Source organism: Tachypleus tridentatus, chromosome 4, assembly GCF_004210375.1.
Source record: "Tachypleus tridentatus isolate NWPU-2018 chromosome 4, ASM421037v1, whole genome shotgun sequence".
In the NCBI taxonomy this organism is placed as follows: Eukaryota; Metazoa; Arthropoda; class Merostomata; order Xiphosura; family Limulidae; genus Tachypleus; species Tachypleus tridentatus.
Genome location: NC_134828.1, coordinates 99377018 through 99392498, shown reverse-complemented (window position 1 = coordinate 99392498; position 15481 = coordinate 99377018). Strand labels below are relative to the sequence as shown.

The 15481-nt window shown below is 35.1% G+C and overlaps 1 protein-coding gene across 6 annotated transcripts in view; it reads right to left on the bottom strand.

The window, feature by feature from the left end:
* Nucleotides 1-15481, bottom strand: part of LOC143249754 (chymotrypsin-like elastase family member 2A) — an 87478-nt gene that overhangs the window by 11181 nt on the left and 60816 nt on the right. For all 6 annotated transcript variants that reach the window (XM_076500115.1, XM_076500117.1, XM_076500113.1 and 3 more), the window contains exons 6-7: nucleotides 3768-4009; nucleotides 1333-1475 (exon numbers count right to left, since the gene is read on the bottom strand). In XM_076500115.1, coding sequence (XP_076356230.1) covers nucleotides 1333-1475; nucleotides 3768-4009 — 385 coding nt within the window. The remainder of the gene's footprint in view (nucleotides 1-1332; nucleotides 1476-3767; nucleotides 4010-15481) is intronic.

Genomic DNA, 15481 nt, shown 5'->3' with positions numbered 1-15481 from the left:
GAGTGGAATGTGTTCATTAAAGTTCCTCAGACTGAAGAAGGGAGATGGTAGATTCTCAGTGAGGTCATCATGGTTTTCTTGGTTATAATCCTACCTCAGCAGGAGTTAAAAGGAACAAATTGTGAAATACTGGTCAACCAGCTGCACACCTCCATGAATCCATCCATAATGCAATCTGTATTTTCTATAGAAGAAAATCCATCAAAAAGTGATAAAATCAGTAGGTCTGAATTCAGTAAGTAAAATCAGTAGGTAAGAAGACACATAGGATAGTAACAATCTATTAAAGTTTTAATGTCATTAAACTGTCCACAACATTTACCGAGTTTGTACAAAACTGGCATTCAATTGATACTAGTTGCACATGAACAGTGAATTTACCTTGGAGGAATGGGAATTCAAAGCCCAAGTGGCATGTTGCAATACCCCTGTCACCATTCAATCACCAGTATCCTCTCTTCCTCTTCGCAGGCCACTATGCATAGCAAACACATGGGTAGATGTTTGGATTTCAGAGAAGGTAAACTGTACAGACACTTTGTTTTAGAATTTCGTTGAAAGCTACATATGGTGGTATCTGGGCTAACCATTGCTATATTAGCAGTGAAAGGCTATGGAGAAAGTAGCAAGTCATCACCAGCTTCCACCAACTCTTGGGTTGCTCTTAACAATGAATAATGAGATTGACCACCACAGTACAATGCACTCATACCTAAAAGGACAAGCCTGTTTGCTGTGATGGGTATTTGAATCCATGACCCTCAGATTGTGAATCAAATATGCTAACTAACTGGCCATGCCAGGCATATGTATAGACAGAACCTTCTCTGGAAGGCTCCCTCATCATGGCTAGGATAAGTGTATTCAATACACTTAGATATGATATGCACTTGACTGGTTTCATTGTTTTAAAGTACTTATAACATTTATATTATAATAATTTTCAAAAAGCAGACTTTTCATCACAGGATAATCCTGTTAAATCCTATACTAAACTGCAAAGAAAAATCTTTACCCTCAAGACATTTGACTAAATGTAGAATAATATAAAAGTTCAATTTGCTAAACATCTAATTTTTATAATATATAGTGTATGCAGATATAAGAAGATGCTGAAATATAGTATTTTGCATTTGGAAATTGCTAACATTACTGTAATAAAAACATTAATGAAAAGAGTCTATGTTCACCTAGCATTATGATAAAAATAAAACTATTTTTTATTAGCTAAACTTGTGAATTATTGTTAAATAGGTCCTTAGATAAGTAACTAAGTAAATATAATCAGATGTAATTATAGTGCATTCATTTCTAATTATATACATGTCTTACCTGACAGTCAGTCCTAGGAACATCACTTACTAAGCAAAATTGTGTTTCATCTCCTCCATTTTTTGTTTGAGACGTAGTTGGGTTGCACTGATTTCCCTTCTTGAGTATACCTGTGGTTTGCACAGAATTCACAGTACCACTGCCTATAGAAGTAATAAAACAATTTAGGATTATAAGGTGACTTTGGTAAAATATTCCTGAGTGTGTGTTGATCATTCTTTAAGTTATGTGTTATAAGAATGACTTAGCTGCAGATTTCTCTTGGTATGTTGATAACTAGTGAAAAGAGTAACAGGCACTACTATACATTTCAGTTAAATTCCATTGTTCTTCCATCAGGAACAGTATTACAAAGCCTAAATTAACCACAAGTAATCCAACAATTCCAAAGTTGGTCACTGTCACAACTATTCAATTTCAGAAACTTTCATGACTATTGCAAATACCTCAATTATAATTATTGAAAAAAGTACATTGGCATCAGCAGTAACTATGGAATAAAGAGCCTATAGCCAACCTCCTTAATAAACTAACTGCACACTCATTATATTGCTTACTTTACCAGAATACTTATGGGTAGACTAATGGCAGCCTTGGATAATTCATGGGTATTTTGCTAACTCCCTATCAATTAAGATATTCGGTGAATGATTACTGTCTAATGCATTGAGTTGTATGTGTATTATAAACTTGATCTCACAAATGTTTTAACTTATGAATTCTGGTTCATGCATTCCTAATTAATTAACCGATATTATCTTTCAGTTAAGTGTTCTTACAAAGATATATATGTTTACATTACCCATTTTAATTAGTTCTTTTTATGAAAGAAAGAAAGAGCTTTGCCATTGATAGAAATACCCTAGAAATGTTATCAACTCATATTTCTAAGGATAAGTTAGAAGTGTCCATAAGCTATATCATATGTCCAAAGCTATTAAAGTTAATTCTATTTGCACAACTTACGAGTCTTGAGTAGATATTCAGTTTGTTATATCATCAACATGGTAAACAACTGTACTAGGACTAATGTTGTCATGTGGGTAAGTTAGGTCATTAATGTATTATAGGAAAAGAAATGAGTAAGAACAATTGAAACAACAACTTCTTTCATATATAAAATCATACATGCTGTTATTTATCATAACTAATATTTTTGACTTGAAATAAACTAATTATCCACCTATTTAGACTTCAAAACAAATTATTGTGCTAAATTCAATCACCCTTTTTTCACATTGTACACTTAGTCCATTGAGCATACTTTTATATACCAACATTCACTTGTGAATGCAAGCAGAGATATCTCTTAAGACTGTGTTACATGATTATAGCAACTACATTGGAATATATAAAAGTCCACAAGTAAGAATGTAACTATGATTGGAAGAAACTATAAGCTATTTCCCATCATGCATTTATATTAATATGTCTTTAATGGTTTCCTTCTATTCAGATAATGTTAGAGAAAACAGATGTAAAAAAAAGACCACCCTATTTCAAATGACACTCCTATTTAGAGTTTCAAAGTATCAACTAACACACTATTACTTAGAAGTAAATGAGTCAAAAATATTTAAACCATTTTTTTTTACAGTGAGGGCACAACTTTTGATTTAAACTAATGTACTACAATTAGAACTGTTAATAAACATGTGAAAAAGACATAAAACACTATTACTTTAATTTAGTAGTAATATGATAACTTTTACCATCCATAAATAGAAAAGTTTCAAACATATACCAATAAGTACTTGAAATTTGTTCTAATGAAACCTAAGTTGATCATAAATTTCCATAGGTACATCTCACTAGTTATCAGATTTATACTACAACTGACCTATTTTGACCTATACTAGTCACATATATAAGAATTGATAAAGATATGATACTGGTTTCTCAAAATTTATCTGCTCTTTGCCAAAGAGTAAACTTTTAGCTTGTAACTTTAGTATTCTGACATTAAATTATCACATAGCTCAAAAATTAACACACACAAACACGTGTACCAGAAACGAATCAACAACTACATATCTCCATCTGAAATATAAAAAAAAAGTTGCCCAAAGACAAGTGCACATAATATATATACCTATAATATATATATATTTGAGCAAATATGCTTCTTCCCTTCAAATATAATTGCCAAAATGAATGCTGCTCCAGTCGTGAAGTATTTTAAGGTTTTATCTTTGTATTGGAGGAAGATTCCACATTTGATAACTTTAACATAGATATAAAGCAAATAAGTAAAAAAAAACACCTGACTAATGTTATGTAAAATTTATCCATTTGATCCATCAAATTGTTTCGTTCTTTGGGTTAAGAGGACAAAATTTTTTATAAAGAAAAAAAGAATACAATTATTGGTATGAAATGGGAATGGGCAAGGAATGACGTTAAACATGATATTAAATATACATCTGCTTTCTTACCTGTTTTTCGGTTAAAACCTGCAAAAAGAGCTGGTTTATCTTGAAAGGAACTGGAAGAAGTACTAGAAGAAGGCAAGCAAATGGACAAAGCATCCTCATTAAAACTAATTGGGTTTTTCAGCTGCATTAGTGCTACATCGAAATTGGAATTAAGTTCTCTCTCAGGGTGAATACGTATAGAACGCACCTCATTTTCGAGCGTTTTCCTCCCTACTACAACACGAAGTTTTTCTGGAGTTTGCCTGAAAGAAATATTAAGTTAGTTGATAAAACACAACTTATATCCTCTTTTAAATCTCACCTCGTAAATTTAGATTATTTACTAATTAAAAAGATCCCACTAGTTTCTGAAGTTATTCTTTCCTTCGGCTCCGGTTTCTCAGTGGAAAGTGCTGTCTTAGTCATTGAGGAACCCCATGTAGAATCCAGAAAATGGGGTCCCATAATGTTAAAAAACCCAGAAGTAGATTAACGTCAAAACCCTTCCATGTATGGACCCCAGAAAATTGCCCAGTTTGCCCAATAAGTATGGCTGCTTATGGTGAGTTGTAACTTCCAGGGTTTGTAATGCTATATGGCAGCATATCCCAAACTTTCACGATTCACGGTGCACTTAAATGTCCCAGCAAATGTTTTTACGGCGCTCCTAGGCAAAAAGAAAAACCTAACAGTTCCGTTTAAGTAGTTAGGTTAAAAGAGCTCAATACTTAAAACGTATTTATGTCCTAACAACACAGTAGCCGTTTGAAAGATTAATACATATAAATTGAAAGTAGAAACAATATTTTAAATTCATTTTTAAGTAACCACAATTACTTATGGGATGTGTGCACCTGTTGGGCACTGAACAGCTTCTCACACCTTGGAATCAGATTGAACACCACCATCTTTATTTCCTGTTTTACTTGACTTTTGCGCGGTACTTTCTTTTTATCAGAGTGACCGCCGAAAACCCAGCTTTGCATAGAAATGATGTTGCAAATGGAATTAGGATTTGCTAAGCTTTAGAACTTAGCAGTGGATATTTATCTTTTACTGATATCCAAAACTCAGTTCCATGCTGCCAAATTTTGTTTTTAAATTCTTGTCAGAAGACAGCTCAATAAGATTTTCTTCTTCTGCAGAGGTAAATTCAGATGGGGCCTTAGCTTTAAATGGGTCTTGGATCCATGCAAACTTCTCCATATCTTCTGGAAAGTAATTTTCAAACTAGTCACTGAGCTGTGTTAGGTGCTCCTCAAAAACAGATTTTAGTTCGCGAGTCAAATCAACTTCAGTGGATGTAACAAACTGCTGCAATAGGAGGAAACAGTCTTTACCACCATCTTCATTCATTTTTCTTCTCCATAGTAGTAACTTTTCTCTGAATGTTGAAACCTTCTCTGCAATTTTCAGAATATGTATGTTGCTTCCTTTCAGAGAGATTCAACACATTCAGTTTTTTGAAGAGATCGCAAAGGTATGCTAATTTTAACAGAAATCAGTATCTAAGAGCTTTTAAGCACATTCGTGTTCTTCTTCTTCGAGATAAGAGTAGAGTTCCTGTCGTAATAAGATCAAACGTGACAAAACATTCCCACGTGAAAGCCATCGCTAGCTACAGTAGTATAACAAAAGATGTGTGCTCAGGTCCCATATCCTCTCACAGTTTTTTTTATTATAAAAACTCTCGCCTTCTGTGGCCTAGATTTTATAAAGTTCACCACTTTCCAGAACGAGGTTATGTGGAGGTCTCAGGTGCTTTGACGCAAGGGCTTCCCTGTGGATTATGCAGTAGGTCCACAGTGCATCAAGAGCTTTGCTTCGTATGAATGCCTGCAATCCTCCATAACAGCCGGACATAGAGCGACCATCATCGGTTCAGACGCTAACGCACATAGTCCAGTCTAAGTTGTTTTCACACATAAAAGTGTCAAGGATCTCAAACAAACTTTTGAAATTTTGTAATGATACTTTTACAAATTTTGTCACCATCCACAAATCGTGTGTAGGAAATCAAATGAGCATCCTTGTTACTATCCATCGCCTTATCTGGCTGTAACCAAAATTCCTTGCCTTTCATTTTTTCAACTAGCTGATCGTTGAGGTCTTCGGCCACGTGATGGATTCTACGACTGATAGCATTGTTGGATAAAGGCACCTTTGAGAGCAGTATTCCCGCAGATTCACTCACCATAATGTTCACCATATCTACTGCAGCCAGTAAGAACAGTTCATCTGCGATGGTGCAAAGCTTTTCGCGACTCTATATGCCACCTTGTAGGATGCTAGCAAAGTATTACTTGGTATTGATGCTTGTTTCAAAAATCTACTTTTTTGTTCTTTCAATTATTTTAACTTTCTGGTAAAATAATCACGGGATATACTAGCCATGTTAGGATGACTGGTCTCTAAGTGTCGTTTTAGTTTACTTGGAAGCATGCACTCTGGAGCCAAAACTTCTAGATATAATACACACTGCAGACACTCTTCATAATTGGCATCTACCGAAGTAAAACCAAAATCTTGATAACTATCATCATATTTCCAATATTTCCGTTTCTAAACAACTTTGCTACTGGTCTGTAGTTCGCCATCTTTTTCTTCACTCCTACACATCTCATTAATGTTTAAAAGCATTTCCATATTTATGCACAAGGATTAAAAAATCAACAAAATAATTAACTGAACTTCGCTAGACCTCGCAAAATATTGATCACAGCACCCTTCAGTTATTTCGATTATTATTTGTTTGTTTGTTTTGAAATTTCGCACAAAGCTACTCGAGGGCTATCTGTGCTAGCCGACCCTAATTTAGCAGTGTAAGACTAGAGGGAAGGCAGCTAGTCATCACCACCCACCGCCAACTCTTGGGCTACTCTTTTACCAACGAAAAGTATGATTGACCGTCACATTATACGCCCCCACGGCTGGGAGGGCGAGCATGTTTAGCGCGACGCGGGCTCGAACCCGCGACCCTCGTATTACGACTCGCACGCCTTACGCGCTTGGCCACGCCAGGCCCTTCGATTATTGACGGACCCGGAGAGTCGACAGGTATTTATATACAAAAACTAAGAAACGAAAAAAAATTTAGAAATTACTGGTGTATCCAATAGTACAAGTAAACAAAAACATATTTCAAAAATTCGAGAACGCCATCGAAAAGAATATAGCGCAATCTGATGTTAAAACTGTGAATTACCTCGAGCTAGTAGTTCGCGCGGTGTCCAACAGATGTCGATATCGCTGTGTTTCCTACGAAAATGTAAAATATCCCACGGCGTCCTGAGACGCCGCGGCTCACAGCTTGGAAACCACTGCCGTATGGAAAGTCCTATAATTGTAGTGACACAGAGCACGTAGCTCATTTGTGCATCCTAACACTTAAAAAAACAAGTTATTCTTTTATAATTGATAATTATCTGGGAAGGTATTATGATGATAATATCAGAAATACAAACTGACTGTTTTGTCTGGAAAGTTGTTGCCATAAATCATACCACGTTACAAAAATAAGGCCACTGGGAGTGATAAGCGAGCTTATTTCCTGATGTTGGCATTACAACCTTATCATAATGAATATATACCTTTCCACTTATCTATTCTCAAAGCAGTATTTGCATTTATGGCAAAGCTACTAACGTCATCTGCAGTTATCCCTAATTTCGAATTACTGGTAATAGGGAAGTTAACCAGTCATCAGCACCCTACTGCCTACCATTCACATGAAAGGATTAACCATCGAAACAGGAAATATGATGTGGTATGGTACGTATTCAAACCCGATTTGTTTCTAGTGAAATTTTAAGTACTGCTGTAGGGCAAAATCGCGCCCATTTTACACAAGTGATTTCTACCGGAAAATAAATTTCTTTCCATCTTACTCCTGTTCGGACACAATTAAATCTTCTGTAGTTCGAACAGAACTCAGTGCAGTACTATATAATAAATTGTTCTCTGGACGATTGTTATATGCTTTGAAAAAACTTTCTGACAACGAAAGGAAAATTTTAAAAATGGCTTTACATGACAAGGAGAATAAAATATGATATTTATTATTCTAATAAATCATGAAAATATTATTTTATTTTTGCATCAGGTTTGAGCGTTTATTAATATTAGCAATTTTCCACTCAATGTAAGTTTATGAACATGAAAATTTTATCTTTATTTTTATTAATTAAAACATTTATAATCGAGAATATAATGTTGTTTTCATTTGCAGTTGCCGCCGTTTTAATACAATTGTTTTTTTTCAGGACACCCGAACAAACGTTTCTAGTAGTAATTGCGTCACTGGGATATGAATGAGTACTTATTGTCACATCTGTTTTTCTTATAGCAAAATTAGGCTAGTGTGTGGAACATTCCATTTGTGCTTAAAATTATTATACAGCAATAACACCAAAATTAATTTTGTAGTGTTATCTGAAATTACTGTAAATCAGAACTGAGTTTTGTTTGTTGGATTTCGCACAAAGCCAAATCAAACTACTTACGCTTGTGGTGCCTAATTTTCGAATGAGTGAGGGCAGCTAGCCAAGACCGCCTATCACAAGCTTTTGGGTTACGCTTGCCTGGATAGTGAAACCTGACTCTCTCTCTTACACATACACCCATAGTATCAGCGTGCGGAGGGCAATTTTTCTTTCATTGTTTTTAAACGTACTGAATAGAAACCACGGATATTCAATTTCTTAGTCCGGCACGCCAATCAAACCACAGGATCAGCCCAGTAGTATGAAGAAGGTTATTTAATCCAACCTTTCTGTATGATTAGGTGGGGAATGATTAATTTAATGGTCAAAAAATTTAATTAATTATATAGATTATTTTAAATACAATTTGCACGTTGTTATATGAATCTAATAAAAATGTTTATTAATATATCTCTTAATTTAAGTACGAAAATAAATTTTAAAGATAATTATTAACTATATTAAGATAAAAATAATAGACTGGGCCTGCAAAATATTAATCAACAGTAGAAAAAAATAAGATTATTCATGAAAAAAAGGATCGTATATCTCATTATTTACATTTTTTATTTAAAAAAATGAATGTTAAATTATATTTTTCGAACCCATTCAATATACACTGCTAGCCAAAATCTTAAGGCCAATGAACATAAAACGAACCAATCTGTTTGCATATCTCATTTCTGATCGCTTAAAATGAACTGATTAATTCATTAACACTTGCATAATTCTAAGTAAAAAATAATGAAATTTGAGAAACTATGAATTGAAATATGCTCAACAATTGAAACAATAATTACTTGTTTATCCATTAACTTTTTTAAAACTACACATATTCAACAAAAATGTTTGTTTTCCTAAGCAAAGAAATACGTAAGGTGAAGAAACTGGTTTGTTTGAATTTCGCGCAAAGCTACTCGAGGGCTATCTGCACTAGCCGTCCCTAATTTAGCAGTGTAAGACTAGAGGGAAGGGAGCTAGTCATCACCACCCACTGCCAACTCTTGGGCTACTCTTTTACCAACGAATAGTGGGATTGACCGTCACATTATAACGCCCCCACGGCTGAAAGATCGAGCACGTTTTGTGCGACCGGGATTCGAACCCGCGACTTTCGAATTACTAGTTGAACGCCTTAACACACTTAGCCATGCCGGGCTCATAGTGGGAATGATGAACGTCACATTATAGTGCTCCTACGGCTGAAGGGCGAACATGTTTAGTATGATGGGGATTCGAATCTGCGACCCTCAGATTACGAGTCGAGCGCCTTAACCACCTGGCGATGCCGGGCCTGTGAGAAACTATTTGAAAAGTAAACAAACTGAGAAGGCAATGCAGTTACAAAACAAAACCTGTGATGTATTATCAGCTTTATGTTCCCTGGTAGCAGTAGCAAGCCATAAGCAATTTCAGAAAATGACTTGGATGTATTCTAAACTAAAAAGCAAATAATTTACAAATCGAATGACTTGAAAAAACAACAACAAACAAAACCGAAACACATAGTAAAAACAGGGAGTATCAAAAGTTCCAGCCAGAAGTGTGTTAATATTATTTCAATTATTATTTTTCCACAAGGTCTAATGAATCACGAAATATGACGCAAATTGTGATTATTTCATGGTAAAGGACAGGCGTTTGAACATTGTGCAAGTTTAACGTTACCGGAATTCTGTTAGACATCTTAACTCTTCTCGCAATCCACGATATTGATTGATAGTTTAACCGGTACGTGATATCATCATTAGATAAAACGGATACGACCGCCCATCATGCACGATTCTTAGAATTATATCCAAAACAACCCAACAGGTGAGTCGAAACTACAGAAATTTCTTACAAAACGTGTGCTTACTTGGTAGTTGTAAAAGGGGAAAAACAAATTACAAGGTGCTATAATATTATTAAAATCGTGGAAAGCGAGTAATGGAGTTTTATCATCACTCTTATAACCTACCAGTTTTCCCAAAATGTAGAACGCGATTTGTTTTTTTTAATGCGGCATCAAAGGGGCGCAAATCATGCTTTCACAGCCCGGAATGCTAACCAACGGGTTACGCTATGCTCACTGTTAATTGAAGCGTAACAAACAAAACAAATGCATGGACTGTAAAAATAGAAATAAGTCGATACCGGGTTTAAGATAGCTTTATTTTATTTTACAGTGGGATTGTGTAAAATTACTTCCACGTATTTAGAAATTGTTATCAAATGTGTGTGTAAAACACTTCAACTTCCCCACAGTAAAACAAGATCTGACAAAGCAAGGGCGAAGTGTTGTTTTTGAATTTGTATGCAGTAGTGCAAGCGGATTTTAAAAAAATTCGCTCTGGGCATACACGCAACTGAAACCTCGCTGGGTCTCTCTCTCTCTCTCTCTATCTCGTTGTTTGGGTATTTATATATACCCAGGAGGGTCAGGTGCACTTAACCTCTTCCTTGATGGGTCTCTCTCTCTCGGTATGGTTATTGACGTTTATCTACCCAGGAGGGTCATGTTTCGTTAACCTCTTCCTCCTTCATTCAAATTTTGGTTCTACAACTGTCAAGTGTATTTATATATGGTACACAAGGGCCAGAGTAACCCGCACTTACTCAGGCCCCTTTCAGGGCAATGTCTATGCACAATCTACACACATACATTTGGTGTAAATAAAACATTTCTCTTGTAGTTCCATAGATTATTTGCACTTTCATCAGTTAGGTATTAACTATAAAACGTTTAAATAAAAAACCCTCTCAATGTTTTGTAATTAATCCCTCATCTAATGTGGAGTCTAGTTTATAGGCGGCCTTTCATTTATTTATTTATAAAATATATATTCACTGGGAAAAGTTGCTTAGGTCTATCCTCATCATGTAAACAATTCCTGTCAAGTTCGCTCACTAGTTCATTTTTTCTCCAATTTTTGTCAAAATTGTTTATTGTACTATGTAGGAGTCTATCTGCTATTGTTTCCATGTGTGCGTATTTATGCATAAATTCAGATGATGTTGTTCTGGGTACTTTATAAGTTGTTGTGAGTAGTGTATTTTGTATTGTTTGTAGTTTTGTTTGAAGTAGCTTTTTACTTACATTTATCCATGCAGGGGTTGAATAGTCAATGGTGGGTCTAACATATGTTTTATATATTTTTATGATGTTATCTGTCATTGCTCCAATATTTTTTAGCAATTACATTCCTAGCATAGTTTGCTCTTCGCCAAATTTTTGTTCTAATATTATTTATGTGGTTTACTCACGTCAGTTTTGAATCAAATGCAAGTCCTAAGAATTTTGCTGATATAGCAGTCTGAAGTAGTGCTCCATTCATCTGAGGTTGTGCTTTTTTATGTTTAGTTAACTTTGTGAATACTACTAGTTGTGTTTATTTTGATTCTATATTTTTGACAATATTCACTTATTCTATTTAATTGTGGTTGTATGTTTGTGGCTGCTATTGCTGGTGTACTTTTCCAGATTGCTACATCGTCTGTAAACTGTGCAACTGTGATGAGTATCCATTATTTGGATCTTTTATAGGCATATTATTCACGTACATAATGAGTAGCATAGGGCTAACTACCCATCCTGGAGCAACACCAGCTTCTGGAGTGAAGGTCCCTTAAACATTTATTCTACATGATCTGTTTTCCAGAAAGTTTGACAGCCAGCGAATAGTTCCCCGTGGTAATCCCATTTCTTGCATTCGGAACTGGAAACCATTATGCCATACAGTGTCGAATGCCTTCTCAATATCGAGAAAGCAAGCGACAGTGCATTCTCGTTTAGTAAAACTATCTACAATTGCTTTGGTTAATCTGACTAAGTGGGTCTGTTGTTTGTCTAAATTTTCTGAAACCATTTTGTTCTTATGGTAATTTTGATGTTGTCTCCAGAAATGTGGTGGAAAGTCTGTTACTGATTATTCTCTCTAGGATTTTGCCTACACAGCTGGTCAGGCTGATTGGTCGGTAGCTACTTGGGTTATTGACTGGCTTTCCTTCTCTATGGAACATTAATACATTTGCATGCTTCCAAGAAACCGGGATATAACCAGAGTACAATGATAAATTAAAAAATGCTGTGATACGTTCAAATAATTTCGGAGAGCCTTTTTTAAGAATGATGGTTTGTATACTATCTTCTCTTGGCAATTTATTTTTGTGTTAGTTATTGCTTCTATGAGTTCTTGTGGTAAAATTGTGTGTATGTTGTTGATTTGATAGTCTACTGGGAAGAATGGTTTGAATAGTCCACTGTTATTCATTATAAAGTTATTTACTTTATTATAGAAGTATGTGTTCATGTCTGGGTCGTTGTGTGTTTTAAACGTATTTTCAAGTTGTTGTTCGAATATTTCGGCTTTTTCTTCATTTGTATATGTTGTGGTGTTATTGTGTTCTAGTAGCGGGTATTTTCTTGTTGTTGTATCTCCATTTGTTAGTTTTTTTAGGTGTGTCCAAAATTGTTTCGGATCTGTTTTTTCATTAAGTTTGGTTCAGAAATCGTCCCATTTTTCTTGTTTTAATAATTTTTAATAATTGTTGGGTCTCTCAACTTCTTTTCGTTTGTTTTTGAATTTCGCGCAAAGCTACACGAAGTATATTTGCTCTAGCAGTCCCTAAGTTAAGAGTAAGACTAGAAAGAAGGCAGCTAGTCATCACCACCAACGTTTGGGCTGCTTTTTTACCAACGAATAGTGGGATTAACCGTCACATTATAAATGCCCCCACAACTGAAAGGGCGAGCATGTTTGATGTGACGTGGATTCGATCCCGCGACCTTCAAATTACGAGTCGAGCGTCTTAGCTACCTGGTCATGCTGGGCCTCTTTCAACTTTTATCTTATTCGCAAAAGCTTTATGTCGTTTAAACTGTTTTACCAATTAAAGTAATTGTCAAACTCGTAGTCAGCTTCTTGTATTAAATCTATGAAACTAACTTACGCTATACGTAGATACAGCAGCGAGACAAAGATTTTCCTTCTACATTTTACACATTTTCGAAATCGAAGACGACAGATTGCTTCACAAGTGTGATGGGTGACCAGATTATTTCGAAACTTAATTTGGTGGAGACTTCTTTCCGAAATTAAAGAATTGTTTCTAAGATAATACTTCGCAAAAGAAATTACACTAGTCTAATCTATTTAACTGAACGACACTTAAAAAAAAGATCCTATGGTTCAATCATAGCTTTCCATAATTTCTAACTGTGGACCAGACGCAAGACCATCAGACGGCATCGCTCTGTTATGTTTACCAGCTCGCAGCACATTTTTGGGGTATTCGTAGGGTATACCTGGAACTAGGGAATATCACGTGACTGTACTCTGATGCAGTTCACTTTCACAGGATATAAGATGAGTATTTCTATTGCATTTGTATTTCAACATTTTATTCACTTGTTTAAATAAATACTTGCAATACCGGTCTGGGCGTGGCATAAGGGTTAGAGGATTGTGAATTTCCGGGTCCATAGTTTCCAAACAGTTATTATAAAATTTCTCTTTGGACTATAGGGCCGTGGTGCATTATGGGAGTGAAGGTCACACTCTATAAACATTAAACTAAAATATCACAAGTGGTGATAGGTGTTGTTGACGAGCTGCTTTCTCTTGTGTGACAATTCAGAATTAAGAGTAACTAGTGCGCAGATAGTAATATTTATGTAAATTTGCGAAAATATCCCAACGTTGTACACAATTAATGGCTAACAGCAACAAATTCAGGAACGTGTTTCCCATTTTAGTGCACAAATAGTGTAAATTCTCAAATGTTAATCTAATACAATACCATAACAAATAGAAAACTACAATATTTATTTCTACACAGCCGTAGGAAGTTAATATCTAATGACAGTGTGGATTCCACTATAAGCTTTTCTGCTGTTGGTCACACTTAAATAGGACGATATAATTTTCAAAATGTAATAACGTATTGCTGAGAAATAACATTAACAGAAATTGGTTTGTTTTGAATTTCGCAAAAAGCTAAACGAAAGTTATCTGGCGCTAGCAGTCCCTAATTTAGCAGTGTAAGACTGAAAAGAAGGCAGCTGCTTGTTACTAGCCAACTCCTGGGCTACTCTTTTACCAACGAATAGTGGAATTGTGTATGACATTATAACGCCCCATGGCTGAAACGACGAGTGTGTTTGATGGAACGGGGATTCGAACCCGTAACTCTCAGATGACGAATCATGCGTCCTAACCAGCTAGCCAACTCACTAAAAGTACGATAATCTAACTTAAAAATAGAAAATTATAAATAACCTTGTTATGCAAACTAGCACACGCATTTGGGGCATTATACCGTCATGGTCAGTCCCACTATTTGTTGGTAAAATTGACGGTGGGCGGTGATGACTAGCTACCTTCCTTCTAGTTTTACAGTGCTACATTACGGGCGAAATTCAAAAATCAAATCAACTGATGAGGTTATAACTGTTGAACATCGGTATTACCTTGTTCAGAATAAGTCTTTTCTTGTTTTAATACTTGTAAATTAAATAACGACAAGACCAGTGGGTTCGGAATGGAATAATATTTTTGGATTAGTGGATGTGGATAATACGATTAAGAAAAAAGTGGGTAATAATCTATGACTTTGTAATACAAAAAAAGCAAAAGTACAAACATTGTAAACAACGCTTAAAAAATTGAAGTCTAATAGTCGTTGTCTGATAAGACAATTTATCATAGAAAGGGTATTGACCTGTTCAGTGCCGTAGACGAGATAACTCGTCCAAGCCGATCGTTTAACACAGTGCCGATCGGAGTGGTTAATTCGTTCTCAGTAATACCTAACTTCAACGTTAAATGTCAGCACCATACATGCATTTGACATACTTACAAACTGTTTCACTTTCGATCCAAAATGGCGTCACGAAAAAGTTACAAAATGAAGAAGCATTAGAGTTGTATTGTAGCAGATGAAATACTTGGCAGTCAACAGGTTAAGTTTACGTAATCTTTTTCTGGTTAATTACACTGTACCTACCCCAAGTATCAAATAAAAACTTTATAAAATATAAGTTCTCACACTTATTGCTATGTCATTGCGAATCAGTAGCATAAAAAAACAAAATTACGTATTGTTATTGTACACTGTAATTAAAATATTAATTGCTACAGAATATATACAGTACAATTTACTGCAATAATAATCCAGACTAACTTTACTACATGGGTAAACCAAACCTGACATGATAAAATAAACAAAAAAATCGTTAATTTCATGTAATGTGTACAACAAATAAATGAACAC